This window comes from Somniosus microcephalus, chromosome 11 (assembly GCF_052327205.1).
Source record: "Somniosus microcephalus isolate GS21.2 chromosome 11, FLI_Smic_1.0, whole genome shotgun sequence".
NCBI lineage: Eukaryota > Metazoa > Chordata > Chondrichthyes > Squaliformes > Somniosidae > Somniosus > Somniosus microcephalus.
This window is the reverse complement of record NC_140997.1, coordinates 14,900,353-14,917,431: the sequence shown is the minus strand read 5'-3', so window position 1 is coordinate 14,917,431 and position 17,079 is coordinate 14,900,353. Positions and strand designations below refer to the sequence as shown.

Sequence of the window (17,079 nt, the reverse complement as noted above, 5' to 3'; positions counted from 1 at the left end):
GAGCGGCTACAGGGCATTCTTAAGGGGGAGGGTGAGCAGGCAGAGGTCGTGGTCCACATTGGGACCAACGACATAGGTAGGAAGGGGGATGAGGTCCTGCATCAAGAATTTAGGGAGCTAGGTAACAGATTAAAGAGCAGGACCTCAAAGGTTGTAATCTCTGGATTACTCCCAGTGCCACGTGCTAGTGAGTATAGGAATAGGAGGAGAGAGCAGATGAATGCATGGCTAATGAGTTGGTGTAGGGGGGAGGGTTTTACTTTCCTGGATCACTGGGCCTGCTTCTGGGGAAGGTGGGACTTGTACAAGTTGGATGGGTTGCACCTGAACCAGAGCGGGACAAATATCCTTGCGGGGAGGTTTGCTAGCACTGTTGGGGGGGGTTGGGGGGGTTTAAACTAACTTGGCAGGGGGATGGGATACAGAGGGGAGCTGAAAGAGGGGGTGATGTGCTGCCAATTATAGAGAAAAAAACAAGTCAGCTTGGTAGACAGGGCAAATATACAAGGGCAAGGCTGGATGGCATCTATTTTAATGCAAGGAGTCTTGCAAATAAGGTGGATGAACTGAAGGTGTTGATAAACACATGGGAGTATGATATTGTTGCTATCACGGAGACATGGTTGAGGGAGGGGCAAGACTGGCAGCTCAATATTCCGGGGTACAGAATCTTCAGGCGAGACAGAGGGGGGGGGTATAAGAGGAGGGGGTGTAGCAATATTAATTAAGGAGTCAATTACTGCAGTAAGGAGGGATGACATATTAGCAGGTTCGTCTAATGAGGCCATATGGGTGGAGCTTAAAAACAAGAAGGGGGCAAGCACTTTGCTGGGAGTGTACTATAGGCCTCCAAACAGTCAGGGGGAGATAGAGGAACAGATATGTAGGCAAATCTCAGAAATGTGCAAATAATAGGGTAATAATAATGGGGGATTTCAACTTCCCCAATATTAACTGGGATAGTCAGAGTGTGAAAGGCACAGAGGGTGTAGAATTCGTAAAGTGCATCCAGGAGAGCTTTTTGAGCCAGCATGTAGAAGGTCCTACAAGAGAGGGGGCGGTACTGGACCTAATTCTAGGGAATGTGGCCGGCCAAGTGGAAGAAGTGCTAGTAGGTGAGCACTTTGGTGACAGTGACCATAATATGGTGAGATTTAAGGTGGCCATGGAAAAGGACAGGGATGGGCCGGAAATAAAGGTTCTAAATTGGGGGAAGGCCGATTTTAATAGGATAAGGCAGGATCTGGCCAAAATGGACTGGGATCAGCTACTGGTAGGAAAATCCGCATCGGAGCAATGGAAGGCTTTCAGAAGGGAGATTGAGATCACACAATGGCAACATGTTCCCGTAAAGGTCAAGGGTGGTTCCAAAAACCACAGGGAACCGTGGATGTCAGGGGATATACGAGAATGGATTAGAAAAAAAAGGAGGGCTTTTGGCAGATACAAAAGGCTAAAGATGGAGGAAGCCCTAGAGGAGTACAAAAAGTGCAGGGGGATACTTAAAAAAGAAATTAGGAGATCAAGGAGGGGCCATGAAATAACACTGGCGAGCAAAATAAAGGAAAATCCTAAGATGTTTTATAAGTATATTAAGGATAAGAGGATAACTAGGGAAAAAATAGGGCCCATTAGGGACAAAAGTGGCAATGTGTGTGTGGAGCCGGAAGACGTAGGAGGGGTTCTAAATGAATTTTTTGCATCTGTTTTCACTATGGAGAGGGACGATGTAGACATAGAAATAGGGCGGGGGGACTGTGATATGCTCGAACACATTAACATCGAGAGGGAGGAGGTATTGGCGGTTTTAGCAGGCCTAAAAATGGATAAATCCCCAGGCCCGGACGAAATGTATCCCAGGCTGCTGTGTGAGGCAAAGGAAGAGATTGCGGGGGCTCTAACACACATATTCAGAACCTCTCTGGCCACAGGGGATGTGCCAGAGGACTGGAGAACCGCTAATGTAGTTCCATTATTCAAGAAGGGGAGTAGGGAAAAACCGGGGAACTACAGGCCAGTGAGCCTAACATCAGTGGTGGGAAAATTATTGGAAAAAATTCTGAGGGACAAAATCAGTCTCCACTTGGAGAGGCAAGGATTAATCAGGGATAGTCAACATGGCTTTGTCAAGGGAAGATCATGTCTGACTAATTTGATTGAATTTTTTGAGGGGGTGACTAGGTGTGTGGATGAGGGTAACGCAGTGGATGTGGTATACATGGATTTCAGTAAGGCCTTCGATAAAGTCCCGCACAGGAGACTGGTCAAGAAGGTAAGAGCCCATGGAATCCAGGGTGCCTTGGCACGTTGGATACAAAACTGGCTTAGTGGCAGAAGGCAGAGGGTGATGGTCGAAGGTTGTTTTTGTGACTGGAAGCCTGTGGCCAGTGGGGTACCACAGGGATCGGTGCTGGGTCCCTTGCTGTTTGTGGTCTATATTAATGACTTGGATATGAATGTAAAAGGTATGATCAGTAAGTTCGCAGATGATACAAAAATTGGTAGGGTGGTAAATAGCGAGGAGGGTAGTCTCAGTCTGCAGGACGATATCGATGGGTTGGTCAGATGGACGGAACAGTGGCAAATGGAATTTAACCCGGAAAAGTGCGAGGTGATGCACTTTGGGGGGACTAACAAGGCAAGGGAATACACAATGAATGGTAAGACCCTAGGCAAGACGGAGGGTCAGAGGGATCTGGGTGTGCAAGTACACAGATCCCTGAAGGCGGCGGAACAGGTGGATAAGGTGGTAAAAAAGGCATATGGGATACTTGCCTTCATTAGCCGAGGCATAGAATATAAGAGCAAGGAGGTTATGATGGAGCTGTATAAAACACTGGTTAGGCCACAGCTGGAATACTGTGTGCAGTTCTGGTCACCACACTACAGGAAGGATGTGATAGCTTTGGAGAGGGTGCAGAGGAGATTCACCAGGATGCTACCAGGGCTGGAACGCTTCAGCTATGAAGAGAGACTGGGCAGATTGGGTTTGTTTTCCTTGGAGCAGAGGAGGCTGAGGGGGGACATGATTGAGGTGTACAAAATTATGAGGGGCATAGATAGAATGGATACTAAGGAGCTTTTTCCCTTAGTAGAAGGGTCAATAACTAGGGGGCACAGATTCAAGGTAAAGGGCGGGAGGTTTAGAGGGGATTTGAGAAAGAACTTTTTCACCCAGAGGGTGGTTGGAGTCTGGAACTCACTGCCCGAAAGGGTTGTGGAGGCTGGAACCCTCACAACATTCAAGACGCATTTGGATGAGCACTTGAAATGCCATAGCATACAAGGCTACGGACCAAATGCTGGAATATGGGATTAGATTAGACAGGGCGTGATGGCCGGCGCGGACACGATGGGCCGAAGGGCCTCTATCCGTGCTGTATAACTCTATGACTCTATGACCAACACAAACATCTTCAGCTTTTACCATTTCCTCATACAGGAAACTTTCGATTTACCGGCACCTAAATAACCGGAAATCTCGGTTAACCGGCAAAATTCAGGAGTAGGTTTGATTTCATATTGTATTTGCCTTCCTCCGTCTGTTGCTGTGCAAGGGTGTGGCTGCAGCTGTTGCTAAGCTACAGAGATGCTTGGAACTTGTGGCCATTCTAAGCAACGGGGTTTGTTGCTTTACACGGAGCCGTCAGCTCTCCCTATCTTTTACTATAGCGTTCGGTTATCCGGAATTTTTGATGAACCAGTACCACGTCGGTCCCGTCCGTGCCGGATAAAAAAAAGTTTCCTCATACTCTTTCTGCTGCATTGAATAAACAACCACTGAGTTTCAAAGGATTTCTGGGCAAGGCATTTGTTATTCTCCAATTCCATGACTAACCTTATCCAGTGTCGAAGTTGTCAGACTGCTTGTCCGACATACAGTTCTGGATGAGCAAAAATTTTCTCCAATTAAATATTGGGAAGATCGAAGCCATAGTTTTCGGTCCCCGCCACAAACTCCGTTCCCTAGCCACTGACTCCATCCCTCCCCCCAACATCTGTCTGAGGCTGAACCACACTGTTCGCAACCTTGTTGTCATATTTGACCTGGAAATGAGCATCCGACCACATATCCGCAGCATAACCAAGACCGCCTACTTCCACCTCTAACATTGCCCGTCTCCGCCCCTGCCTCAGCTCATCCGCTGCTGAAACCCTCATCCATGCCTTTGTTACCGCTAGACTTGACTATTCCAACGCACTCCTGGCTGGCCTCCCACATTCTACTCTACGTAAACTTGAGGTGATCTAAAACTCGGCTGCCCGTGTCCTAACTCGCACCAAGTTCCATTCACCCATCACCCCTGTGTTCGATGACCTACATTGGCTCCCGGTTAAGCAGCACCTCGATTTCAAAATTCCCCCCACCAAAGATATCTGTGCTCCTAATTCGGCCCTCGCCCCTCCCGGATTATAATTGCTCAACCTTTGGCGGCCGTACCTTCTGTTGCCTAGGCCCTAAGCTCTGGAATTCCCTGCCTAAACCGGTCCTCTTTGCTACCTCTCTTTCCTCCTTTAAAATGCTCCTTAAAATCTACCTCTTAGACCAAACTTTTGGTCATCTGCCCAAATTTATCCTCATGTGGATCGGTGTCAAATTTTTTGTCTTAAAATACTCCTGCACAGCGCCTTGGGACGTTTTATTATGTTAAAGGTGCTATATAAATACAAGTTGTTGTTGTAGTAGGAGGAGTCCAGCTTCATCTTGGTGGAGACATTGAGGAAAAGAATCGTTTAAAAAGCTGAGCTGAGTTTCTATTTCCTTTTGGAGGGATAAGTCTACAAGATACCAATATCCTTAACTTACATTTAATATTTATATAACCATTTATATATCCCACTCCGGGGACTTAGCACTAAATCTAGGCTGACACTCCAGTGCAGTACGGAGGGAGAGCGGCACTGTCGGAGGTGCCGTCTTTTGGATGATGTTAAACCGAGGCCCCGTCTGCTCTTAGGTGGATGTAAAAGATCCCACGGCACTATTCGAAGAGGAGCAGGGGAGTTCTCCCCGGTGTCCTGGCCAATATGTACCCCTCAACCAACACCTAAAAACAGATGATCTTGTCATTTATTTCATTGCTTTTTGTGGGACCTTGCTATCTGCAAATTGGCGGTCACATTTCCTACAAAGCACTTTGGGACATCCTGTGGTCTTTAAAGGCGCTACATAAATGTAAGTCTTAAGGCAGGATACTGATCTACAAAACAAGACAAAACCCTCTACCTTCTGTCATCCGACTCCATTACTCTTGTGGTTAAGATACTGTAAATATACCCCTTCCTTTAAATGCGACACAGTTACATAGAAAGGCTCTCTGCTCAGAAAGGAAGTGGCAACTCTGACAAAAGCTCCAAAAAGATGAACACACGTGTATGCACCATTTAAAGTGCAGAGTTTTGTTCAAGGCTGCAACACACGCGAGGTCTTTTGAACATACTGGAGAGGTTTTGATAAGAGTACGTAGGGAGAAACTGTTTCCACTGGCAGGAAGGTCGGTAACCAGAAGCCACAGATTTTCGGTAATTGGCAAAAGAACCAGAGAGGAGATGAGAATTATTATTATTATTTTTTTTTTTTTTTTTTTTTTTAAATAAACACAGCAAGTTGTTATGATCTGGAATGCGCTGCCTGAAAGAGTGGTGGAAGCAGATTCAACAGTAACTTTCAGAAGGGAATTGAATAAATACTTGAAAGGGAAAAATTTGCAGGGATATGGGGAAAGAGCAGGGGGAGTGGGACTAATTGGATAGCTCTATCAAAGAGCAGGCACAGGCAAGATGGGCCAAAAGGCCTCCTTCTGTGCTGTACGGTTCTATGTTCTGTGATATTAATATGGCACTAGAGAGAAAAGCCGCATTAATACTTCTCTAAAGACTTTTTATGTGGCGCCTGAAGACTAAATGACAGCAGGAAAAAAATCATCCTCTTGTGTAGTGCTAATGAGGAGCTCATGTAGAACATTTCATTAAAACGAATACAGGTTGCTGCAGGAGAGAGCTACGCTGGTTACTCTCTGTGTTAATTTATGTAGGTCTATCAGCTAAACAATTAGCCAAGTGTTATACAGCTTTGTGCAGCCAGGCCACATTCTTTCATCGCCTGACTACAGCGCAGTGCGCTGCTGTGAAAATAGCCAGATAATATCAAACAGCACTTTATCCTCATTAGGCCTGTCGTTAACTCATTATCAAGAAAGCAATCTTGAAACCAATCCCAATGCAAATGCGAGGGTGCAGTTAGAACTTGAATGAACCAAAGACATCCTTCTGAAAGCAAAAGGAGGAAAAAATGCAGCTCTTTCTGATCTTTGTGGGGGAAGGCAAATGATTAAATGTTATGTAAAATTCCCTCCATTCAAATTTTTAGCTCCATGCGACCAATCGGTTAGTCGATTCCAACCGCTGTTTTGACATGCAAAGCTGCTGTGTCTACAACAAGCACAACTTGCATTTATATAGCGCCTTTAAGGTAGGAGAAAATGCCCAAGGCACTTCACAGAGGTATGTGGACACCTAGCCAAAGGAGGAGGGCCGACCAAAAATTATGGAAAATATTCCTAAAAAGTTAATTAAAATACAGAAAGGAAATTTTAGATTTTTGACCCGATTTACGAATACTAAAGTACAAGTAAAAGTTAGGGAACAAAAACGTGAATAAAATTAGAACTAAATTTCTTATGAAGACTTTAAATAAAATGACTTAAATTTGAAATAGAGACCAAATAAAAAGCTTCTAGGACACTGAGAATTTTTGTACAAACTCCCGGCCAAGCCAGGACTAGATAGTGCAGGTGAACACTCGGCTCCAATTAAACCAGAGTCTGGCTGGATTCAACTTTGTCAGGGAAAAGGTGTACCGATTGGCAAACATATTAGTACTTGGACAGTACTGTGCTAAAGATGGGTTTTGCAACAATAATGAAAGAGAGAAATGTACCGGCACTGGAGTTTTGAGAAGACTCAACAAAGCACTATGAGCAATGTGGGGGGTGAGCACTGAGATGCTTTCAGCAATGAAATATCAGATCGTCTGATGTATCCATTACAAAATACGAAGTAAAAAAATTATTTCGATTCAAACAATTGCCCTCCATTCCCATGTCAGAGTAGACATCAATCACAAAAGTCAATTTTAAAAAGTGATGGGAGAGTAATGATGCTTTGGTTGACCTATAATAAGATTCTCAACCTCCATTTTCAAGCTGAAAGGTTGCTTTTTTATTTAACACTTTCCCCTCCCACAAAATCTCCATTAAACATTTCTCGCTACCTCTCGAAATAGAGCGCCATAGAATGTGACTGTGTAGAAACAGTCAACAGTTCTCATCGAGATATCGAGGTCCATTAGCAATCGCTTCTGTTCCTGGCTGTTCACAGTTGCCCGGATTCTCTGAAAAACAAAACAAAGAAACATGCACGTTAAAACGGCTTTATTCCACAGCCTTCCCAGATGGCTTTAGCCGACAAGTGTGTCAGCAGGTGAGCGACTTAATCTGCGCTAGGTTACTTATCTCAGCCAAAGTAGCAGCAAGAGCACAACTGGCCACAACACCACTGGGTTAAAGAGACTAAATTTGCTACCAATCCACCTCCTGATTGCTCTCCAGTGACTGTGTGTGTGAGAGTGAGAGTGAGAGTGAGAGTGTGAGAGTGTGTGTGTGGACATCTCAAGACTTGCATTTATATAGCGCCTTTCATGACCTCCAGACATCCCAAAGTGCTTTGCAGCCAATTAAGTACCTTTGAAGTGTAGTCACTGTTGTAATGTAGGAAACGCGGCAGCTAATTTTGCGCACAGCAAGCTCCCACAAACAGCAACGTGATAATGACCAGATAATCTGTTTTAGTGATGTTGGTTGAGGGATAAATATTGGCCCCAGGACACCGGGGAGAACTCCCCTGCACTTGCTCGAAATAGTGCCGTGGAATCTTCTGACTCGGGAGAGAGTGCTACTAACTGACACGGTTTTTAAAGGTAGTGTTTCTGGATCATATGCTTTGAGCATTATATTCAGCCACATGCTCTACAATAGAAAATTGGAATAAAATGAGCAGGAAAAAAAAAAGACGTTTTAGTATAACTTTAGAATGTGAACATAAAAGATCCCGTGGCACAATTTCGAAGAAAGCAGGGGAGTTCTCCCCGGTGTCCTGGGCCAATATTTAACCCTCTACCAACATCACAAACAGATTACCTGGTCATTATCACATTGCTGTTTGAGAGACCTTGCCTAGTGCAAATTGGCTGCTGTGTTTCTTACAACACTTCAAAAATATTTAATTGACCTGAGGTCGTGAAAGATGCTATATAAATGCAAGTATTTCTTTTTGTCCACTGTATCTCTCTTGCTGAAAATCAAGGTAGGCAAATCAGAGTGGTTGGGGGGGGGGGGGGGGGGGGGGGTCCATTGATTGTTTCTCCTCCGCTACAATAAATCCATGCAGCTGGACTCTAAGGTACAACTTCAGAAAAGCACTCAAAGTATAAATGGGCAAAATTTGTGTACCGACATGACATGTCTAGGTCACCCGAAACATCTACGCGAGATGGCACCTTGCCCATCATAGGTCTGTAACCTGCAAATGGCCAATTACAGATCCAAGCAGGCTTTGAGGTCATGACATGGTGGTCAGATTTAGCACCAAGGCACCGTTGCTCAATAGACAGGAGTGACTCACGTTTGGCCTTAGGTGTCCAAATTGAGCCGTCGCCCAATGGCATTTGCCAGTTTTGGGTCCTTCCTCACAGCGCAGAGAAAACACAACAAACCGTGAAGGTTGTTCGGTGCCCGACTCCCAAGAACCTCCAGCACAGAAGGGCCAGAGTTGCCCGGGCCACAAGTGTACACAGCATTCCTTTAGTGCCTGTAAAAAGAAGCTTCTTGCGACAAGAGTTCAGGAGCAAAGCAGCAGCAGAAAGGCTCAGCTTACTGCCAACTCGCAACAAGAGCAAGTCAGTAGGCTTACCATATTCAAAACTCACTGGTGGGGAGGTGACACCATTGCGTATTTGGCGATCAAAAAGCTGGGGTTATCCCTGAAATGCCGATAAGAGAAACCATGAATTAGGGTTAACCCGCTCTCTCCCATCAAGGGCTATTAGCAAAGATTCAGAGGCACAGGAGGTAGGTACTTTTTGCACACCAGGGGAAAGGCTAATTTGCTATGGTGAACTTTTAACAGAAGAATAAAACAAAACACAAATACCATCTGAAACTGGTTGAACATAATGACTCAAATGAGATAACAAAACATAAAATCTGGGACGGCATTATACACCTCGCCTAGTTGCGCCAACAAAAGGGGATCCTTCCTCAAATATTTGATTCAAATATTTGTTATTTGAACTCTGTGGTGCCCTCAAACAGAAAAAGGATGGGAGTGGTGGCGACCCAATCCTGGCAAGAAACTAATGAGGGCCGCGACAACCCGTTATTCTTCTAACTGAGCGTTCCAGCAATTATTAAAAACAATTAATCATACTCTGGGAGCTGAAAAGCTTGTCTGGTACCATGCAAACACAGTACGACGGGAGACAGGGAACACAAGTTAACTGGAGAGCAATGAGGCGGAGCAAATCCAGCTGGTTTTGCCAACCTCCATTTTCCCAGCAGTTACATGGAACGGAGTTAAAGTGTCTGCTTAATAAAACTGGAGAACAGAAAGAGAGAATGAATTACTTATGCCTTCTGTTTATTGCAACATTGTCAGCTGATTTCTGGGAATTAGAAACGCAACGATTGCATCGAATCAGTGCACCACCCACCCCTGCTTGGCCACTTTGACTGATGGAGAGTAGGGGCAATTTCTGTCAATTTGACTTAAAGCTGCCCACTCCCACAATGTAATTATTTTTATTTGTTTACAAGCCTCGGCCTGTGCTGAGTGCAGTGGATCGCAGGCAAGCCGGCAGTGGTTGGGGTGCTGCAATTGGTCTTCGTGCCTCCAGGGTCGGGAAAGGAGAAGTAAAAGGTTTCCATCAATCGCCAGCGACTCTCTGCTCGAAACTGAGCACAAACACATTTTAAAAAAAAGACAAAGACCAGTAAAATAGAAATTCTCCTTTCTCGATTTGTGTTCTGCATTACCTCGAAAGTAAAGATTGAGTCACACAATACCAAATGCGACAGTTTCTGTGCTGCGTGTTATTCCCCGTCCTGCAACAAATGTGGAGTCGCAAACCTATGATGTTGAACTCAACAGCGTTTGCATAAAGAAGGAACTCCAATGCGGCGCAGAAACAACATCACTGAATCTTACAGCGCAGGAGACCGCCATTCAGCCATCGTGCCTGTGCCGGCTCTTTGAAAGAACTATCCAATTACAGTAAACTTCTTCGTATCCGGCACCTACGGGACCGGGATGGTGCAGGTTGATTAAAAATTCCGGATAACGGAGGGGTGTACCTACCGAGGCAATTTATATATCGGCCGACCTCAGACCAGAAGAAGGGACATGGAGTGACAATGGTCCAAGGTACGAGAGCCCCGATCACACAGCCACAGGTACAGGAGCCCCGATCACACAGCCACAGGTACAGGAGCCCCGATCACACAGCCACAGGTACATGAGCCCCGATCACACAGCCACAGGTACAGGAGCCCCGATCACACGGCCACAGGTACAGGAGCCCCGATCACACGGCCACAGGTACAGGAGCCCCGATCACACGGCCACAGGTACAGGAGCCCCGATCACACAGCCACAGGTACAGGAGCCCCGATCACACAGCCACAGGTACATGAGCCCCGATCACACAGCCACAGGTACAGGAGCCCCGATCACACAGCCACAGGTACAGGAGCCCCGATCACACGGCCACAGGTACAGGAGCCCCGATCACACGGCCACAGGTACAGGAGCCCCGATCACACAGCCACAGGTACAGGAGCCCCGATCACACGGCCACAGGTACAGGAGCCCCGATCACACGGCCACAGGTACAGGAGCCCCGATCACACGGCCACAGGTACAGGAGCCCCGATCACACGGCCACAGGTACAGGAGCCCCGATCACACAGCCACAGGTACAGGAGCCCCGATCACACAGCCACAGGAGCCCCGATCACACAGCCACAGGTACAGGAGCCCCGATCACACAGCCACAGGTACAGGAGCCCCGATCACACAGCCACAGGTACATGAGCCCCGATCACACAGCCACAGGTACAGGAGCCCCGATCACACAGCCACAGGTACAGGAGCCCCGATCACACGGCCGCAGGTACAGGAGCCCCGATCACACGGCCGCAGGTACAGGAGCCCCGATCACACAGCCACAGGTACAGGAGCCCCGATCACACGGCCACAGGTACAGGAGCCCCGATCACACGGCCACAGGTACAGGAGCCCCGATCACACGGCCACAGGTACAGGAGCCCCGATCACACGGCCACAAGTGCTGGAGCCCCGATCACACGGCCACAAGTACAGGGGACCCGATCACACGGCCACAGGTACAGGGGACCCGATCACACGGCCACAGGTACAGGGGACCCGATCACACGGCCACAGGTACAGGGGACCCGATCACACGGCCACAGGTACAGGGGACCCGATCACACGGCCACAGGTACAGGGGACCCGATCACACGGCCACAGGTACAGGGGACCCGATCACACGGCCACAGGTACAGGGGACCCGATCACACGGCCACAGGTACAGGGGACCCGATCACACGGCCACAGGTACAGGGGACCCGATCACACGGCCACAGGTACAGGGGACCCGATCACACGGCCACAGGTACAGGGGACCCGATCACACGGCCACAGGTACAGGGGACCCGATCACACGGCCACAGGTACAGGGGACCCGATCACACGGCCACAGGTACAGGGGACCCGGTTACACGGCCAGAGGTGCAGGATCCAAGGTTACACGGCAAATGATACGAGAACCCCGGTTACACAGCCACAAATATACAGCATACGGAAGCCTCAAAACCTACTCCTGAATTTTGCCGGCTATTAGAGAATTCCGGATAATTAGGTGCCGTTTAAACGAGAGTTTACTGCAGTCCCACTCTCCTGCTGTTTCCCGAAAGCCCTGTAATTTTTTTCCCCTTTTCAAGTATATATCCACTTCCCCTTTTGAAAGTTACTACAGAATCTGCCTCCACCACCCTTTCAGGCAGCGCGTTCCAGATCAGAACAACTCGCTGCATAAATAAATTGCTCCTCATCTCCCCCCGAGCAACTCATTATATTTTTGTGTGGTGCAATCAAATGTGGTTGGTAACAATACCTGAACTACAAGTGGGACGATTTTGTGAATGGGGGCGCGTTGGCGGCGGGACTGCTGCTTGGGGGGGGGGGGGGGGGGTCGATGTCCCGCCTCCATCGATTTGTGGCCAACCCACGCCTTGTTAAGCCTGCCCAGCGGGCTTAGCAGGCCAATTAAGGGAAAGCCGGTTGCAGGGCATGTCAACATATGATGTGTCATGAGTCGTTATCGTTTGACAGCGCTGTGAAGCGGTCAAACAGTGACATTCTCTGCAGTTTGACGAGGTCTTGAATACAAGACCTCATCAAACTTCTTTCTTATACAGAAAATGCAACGGCCGTCTCTCATCTCTACACGGAGCTCCGAGGCTCTACACACCGACTGAAGCCTGCAGGAAGAAACAAAGGTAAGTACACTTTTAAAAACACTTTACACTTACCTCATATACTCACCTCTACACTCTTGCATCCATCACACCACACTTTCTCCCCCCCCCCCCCCCGCCAGACCCAGTACGAGCGGAGTTGAGCTGGCGTGTTTTGGAGCCTTCGGGAAGCCCTTGAGGGCAAAAAAGGGGATAATCCTATTTTCTGCCGGTTAACTACCTGCCTCCTGGGAAGATGGCATGGAGGCAGGTTGGGCGCCCGCCCCCAAATTCTGCCATTTTCCCGGCAGTCCCGCCTCCCCAGGGCTGGCAAAATCATTCCCAAGGTGTCTGGTAACTGAAACATTACACATTAGCCAAGTGAAAGAACCGTGGGTTTGGCAGTAGTGCAGCATTCTGCAGACTGAAATGGCACCATTAATGAGATCTGCTCAATGCTAATTGAAATGCATTCATTGATCTTTCAAAATATATTATTGTTCACACAATGCAGAAGAGCAGTAAACAGTTGTTGCAAGCTACAGGTCCCATCCTGCGTCCTGAGCATCTCATTACTGGTTGTGAGATTCCTAGCTCCTTGCAAGGAACTCTATTTCTACACCACTAGATGGCAGACAGAATTATTAAATAAATTGGCAGAGACTACCAGAAAACCAGAACTCTAAGGTGCAGCAGCACATCTTCTGAGATGAGGAGAAATCTCTTCACTCACTCAGAGGGTGGTGAATCTTTGGAATTCTCTGCCCCAGCGGGCTGTGGAGGCTCAGTCGTTGAGTATATGCGAGACCGAGAGCGATAGATTTTTGAATATTAAGGGAATCAAGGGATATGGAGATGGTGCAGGAAAGTGGAGATGAGGTAGAAGATCAGCCATGATCTTATTGAATGGCGGAGCAGGCTCGAGGGGCCAAATGGCCGACTCCTGCTCCTATTTCTTATGTTCCTATTTCTTATGTTCAAACGTATGCAGAGTTTCTGTTATACCAGGAAAGAGTTGAGAACATACAGGAAACAGAACAAAACAAAAATTATGAAGTAATAAATGGTGATTAAGAAAAAAACTTAAAATGGGAACAAATGATGACCACAGACAGCATGGAAAGGGAAAGTAAAGGAAAACTGATTAAAAATGAAAGAATGCGAAAACTTGGATCTGAAAGACAAACTGATGAACTGGAGATACAATGGCACCTCAATTATCCATCATAATGGTGAAACCCCCCCCCAAACAATGAGAAGCAAGAGTCCTCTCTATTTAATCTGACAGTGAGGTTTGAAGCTTTTGATTAGTCTATTTAGATTACCTCATGCCATATTGTCAGTTTTAAAAATGTTAAATCAAGAACCCAGAGACCGTGAAAGCAATGTTCCCTCTAATTTTTTAACGGGCTGCGCGGCCCATTCAAAAACCCGTGCACGCGTGGTTCTTCCATTGAAAAGCCGGAGACCTGGCTGTACGGGACCTCCAGAGCGCTGCATGGTCACGCAGCTTAAAGGGAACACTGCGTGAAAGTACATTAAAAGCCTTCATTTTAGCAGTTATATGCAAGACAAGCACCGACTCGGACAAAAAGATTCTTGCGGAGAATCGATAGTGCGGAAAACTGGAGTGCGAGTAAACAAAATTCCACTGCAAGTAAGTTGTGTAAGATGTAGAATCAGCTGTTTAGGTTCTGGGCAGAACAAGAATACAAATGGGAAATACAGGACATTAATTAAATATTGGGTCTATGAAAAAAATATATAAAGTTGCAAGTTGATTCTTTGGAGGTTTAAAAGAAAAATTCTGCTCCACTTCCTCAACACAACCCAAGAACAGGAGTAGACCATTCAGCCCCTCGAGTCTGTGCAACCATTCATTCAGTTAGATCATGGCTGACTCCAGTTGTCAGCTGTGGCTCAGTTGGTAGCACACTCGCCTCGGAGTCAGATGGTTGTGGGTTCAAATCCCACTCCAGGGACTTGAGCACCATAAAGCTAGGCTGACACTTCCAGTGCAGTACTGAGGGAGTGCTGCACGGTCGTAGGTGCTGTCTTTCGGATGAGATGTTAAACCGAGGCCCTGTCTGCTCTCTCAGGTGGACGTAAAAGATCCCACGGCACTATTTCGAAGAGCAGGGGGCAGTTCTCCCCGGTGTCCTGGGGCCAATACTTATCCCTCAACCAACATAACAAAAACAGATTATCTGGTCATTATCACATTGCGGTTTGTGGGACTTTGCGGTGCGCAAATTGGCTGCTGCGTTTTCCACATTACAACAATGACTCCGCTTCAAAAAGTACTTCATTGGCTGCAAAGCGCCTGGAGACATCGGTGGTCGTGCAAGGCGCTATAGAAATGCAAGTCTTTCTTTCTTTCCCTGTCTTTGCTCCACATCACTTGACACCCTTACATAACAAAAATCTCTCAACCTCAGACTTGAACATTTCAAACTGCATTTTGGGGGGGGGGGGGGGGGAAAAGGGAAGAGCGTTCCAGATTTCCACTACCCTTCGTGTGGAAAAACGGCTTCCTGATTTCACTCCTGAAGGGCCTGGCTCTAATTTTAAGATTATGCCCTAAAGCTTCCTTTATGATATCTAACCAGCAAAGAGGTTCGAGGCCAGTACCTTCACAGCCATTATGGTTCCGCTGGGCGTGTGCCGCACTCTCTCCACCACTCCATAGGCTCCTCGGCCCAGTTCATTGATGGGCACTAAATCATCCGCTTCCACCACAAAATTCTGCAATTAAACCACAGGAAAAAATCAGTTTACTGTCCGCATAAAAAGTATTAGAAAAAGAGCCAAGGAATACAAATCTCAATCTGCAGAGCGATGAAACTTATTAATGCTCCGGCATAGATACAGCATTATGATTCGAGCCCAATAGTGACTTGTTTCATCAGGGGGGCAACATCGAGCAAATGAAGTGAAAGATCTGTAGAGCAGTTCATCCGCGAAGATTGCATCCCCATAAAGGTGGTTAAGAAGGTACACGGGATACTTTCCTTCATTAGCCGAGGCATAGAATATAAGAGCAGGAAGGTTATGCTTGAACTGTATAAAACACTGGTTAGGTCTCAGCTAGAATACTGTGTACAGTTCTGGTCACCACATTACAGGAAGGATGTGCTTGCACTAGAGGGGGTACAGAGGAGATTTACGAGGATGTTGCCTGGGCTGGGGAATTTTAGCTATGAGGAAAGATTGGATAGGCTGGGGTTGCTTTCTTTGGGACAGAGGAGGCTGAGGGGAGATTTAATTGAGGTGTATAAAATTATGAGGGGCCTGGATAGAGTGGATAGGAAGGACCTATTTCCCTTAGCAGAGAGAGGTCAATAGCCCAGGGACATAGATTTAAAATAATTGGTAGAAGGATAAGAGGGGAGTTGAGGAGAATTTTTTCCCACCCAGAGGGTGGTGGGGGTCTGGAACTCACTGCCTGAAAGGGTGGTAGAGGCAGAAACCGAAACCCTTGTCACATTTCAGAAGTACAGGAAACTCTCGTTTAAACGGCAGCTAAATATCGGGAATTCTCTAATAACCGGCAAAATTCATACTCCGAAAACAACACCTCAATAACCGGAAATATTGGCGAATCCGAGTCTCCCGCGGTGGCCGAGTTAGTCAGTGGGGGGGCTATAGGAGGCCGTCAAACGGCCTGCAGAGTGCGCAGCATCCCTCCCCTTTAACGGAAGTGGAGGGGCGATGAAGCGTGTCAGCATCATATGGAGCGGCCGCGTAGTGCTCCGGTGCTACTGCGCTTTGCACTCCAGACACCGCCCCGAGGAAGTGGACTGCCCGAGATAGCGCTCCGCTTCCTCGCCAGGACGGTAAGCCCAATTTAGCGGCCGGGGTGGTACTCCCGCGCAGGGCACTATCTGGCTGGCGCTAATTCGGTTATCCGGAATTTTTAATAAACCGGCACCATCCCGGTCCCATCGGTGCCGGATACGAAAGAGTTTCCTGTACTTGGATGTGCACTTGAAGTGCCGTAACCTACAGGGCTACAGACCAAGAGCTGGAAAGTGGGATTAGGGTGGAGAGCTCTTTTTCGCTGGCACAGACACAATGGGTCGAATAGCCTCCTTCTGTGCTTTAAATTTCTATGATTCTATTACGCACCTCCTAGCTAGCAGATCATAGAACTGGCAGGCAACTAAAAGGGGGGGGGGGGGGGGGGGGGGGGGAGGGGGAGAACGATGCAATTTTTGATCATTTCCTTATGACACAATTCTATATAGGTAGTTAGTTTTGAATTGTTAAACACTAGTGTTTCTGGTGCTTGCTCCATGTAATAAAACTGGCAGCCAGCCATAAACATCAGTTGATTTTCTTGATAGTGGGCAGGGCTGTCATATTTCAGCTTGTTTCCTGGTGGAAGGTGGGATTCTTCATCCCCTTCGCATTTCACTCTGCAGGCGCATGACTCCCACTGAGCTTATGTCTATAGCTCATGCTCATCAGATTGTTAAAAACTGCA

General features: G+C 47.3%; 1 protein-coding gene across 3 annotated transcripts in view; it reads right to left on the bottom strand.

Annotated features, from left to right (window-relative positions):
- The window catches only part of LOC147110336 (dual specificity mitogen-activated protein kinase kinase 6-like), a 124,533-nt gene that overhangs the window by 18,473 nt on the left and 88,981 nt on the right, over positions 1-17,079 (bottom strand). For all 3 annotated transcript variants that reach the window (XM_086000252.1, XM_086000254.1, XM_086000253.1), the window contains 2 exons: positions 15,225-15,338; positions 7,274-7,393 (listed from right to left, as the gene is read on the bottom strand). In XM_086000252.1, coding sequence (XP_085856378.1) covers positions 7,274-7,393; positions 15,225-15,338 — 234 coding nt within the window. The remainder of the gene's footprint in view (positions 1-7,273; positions 7,394-15,224; positions 15,339-17,079) is intronic.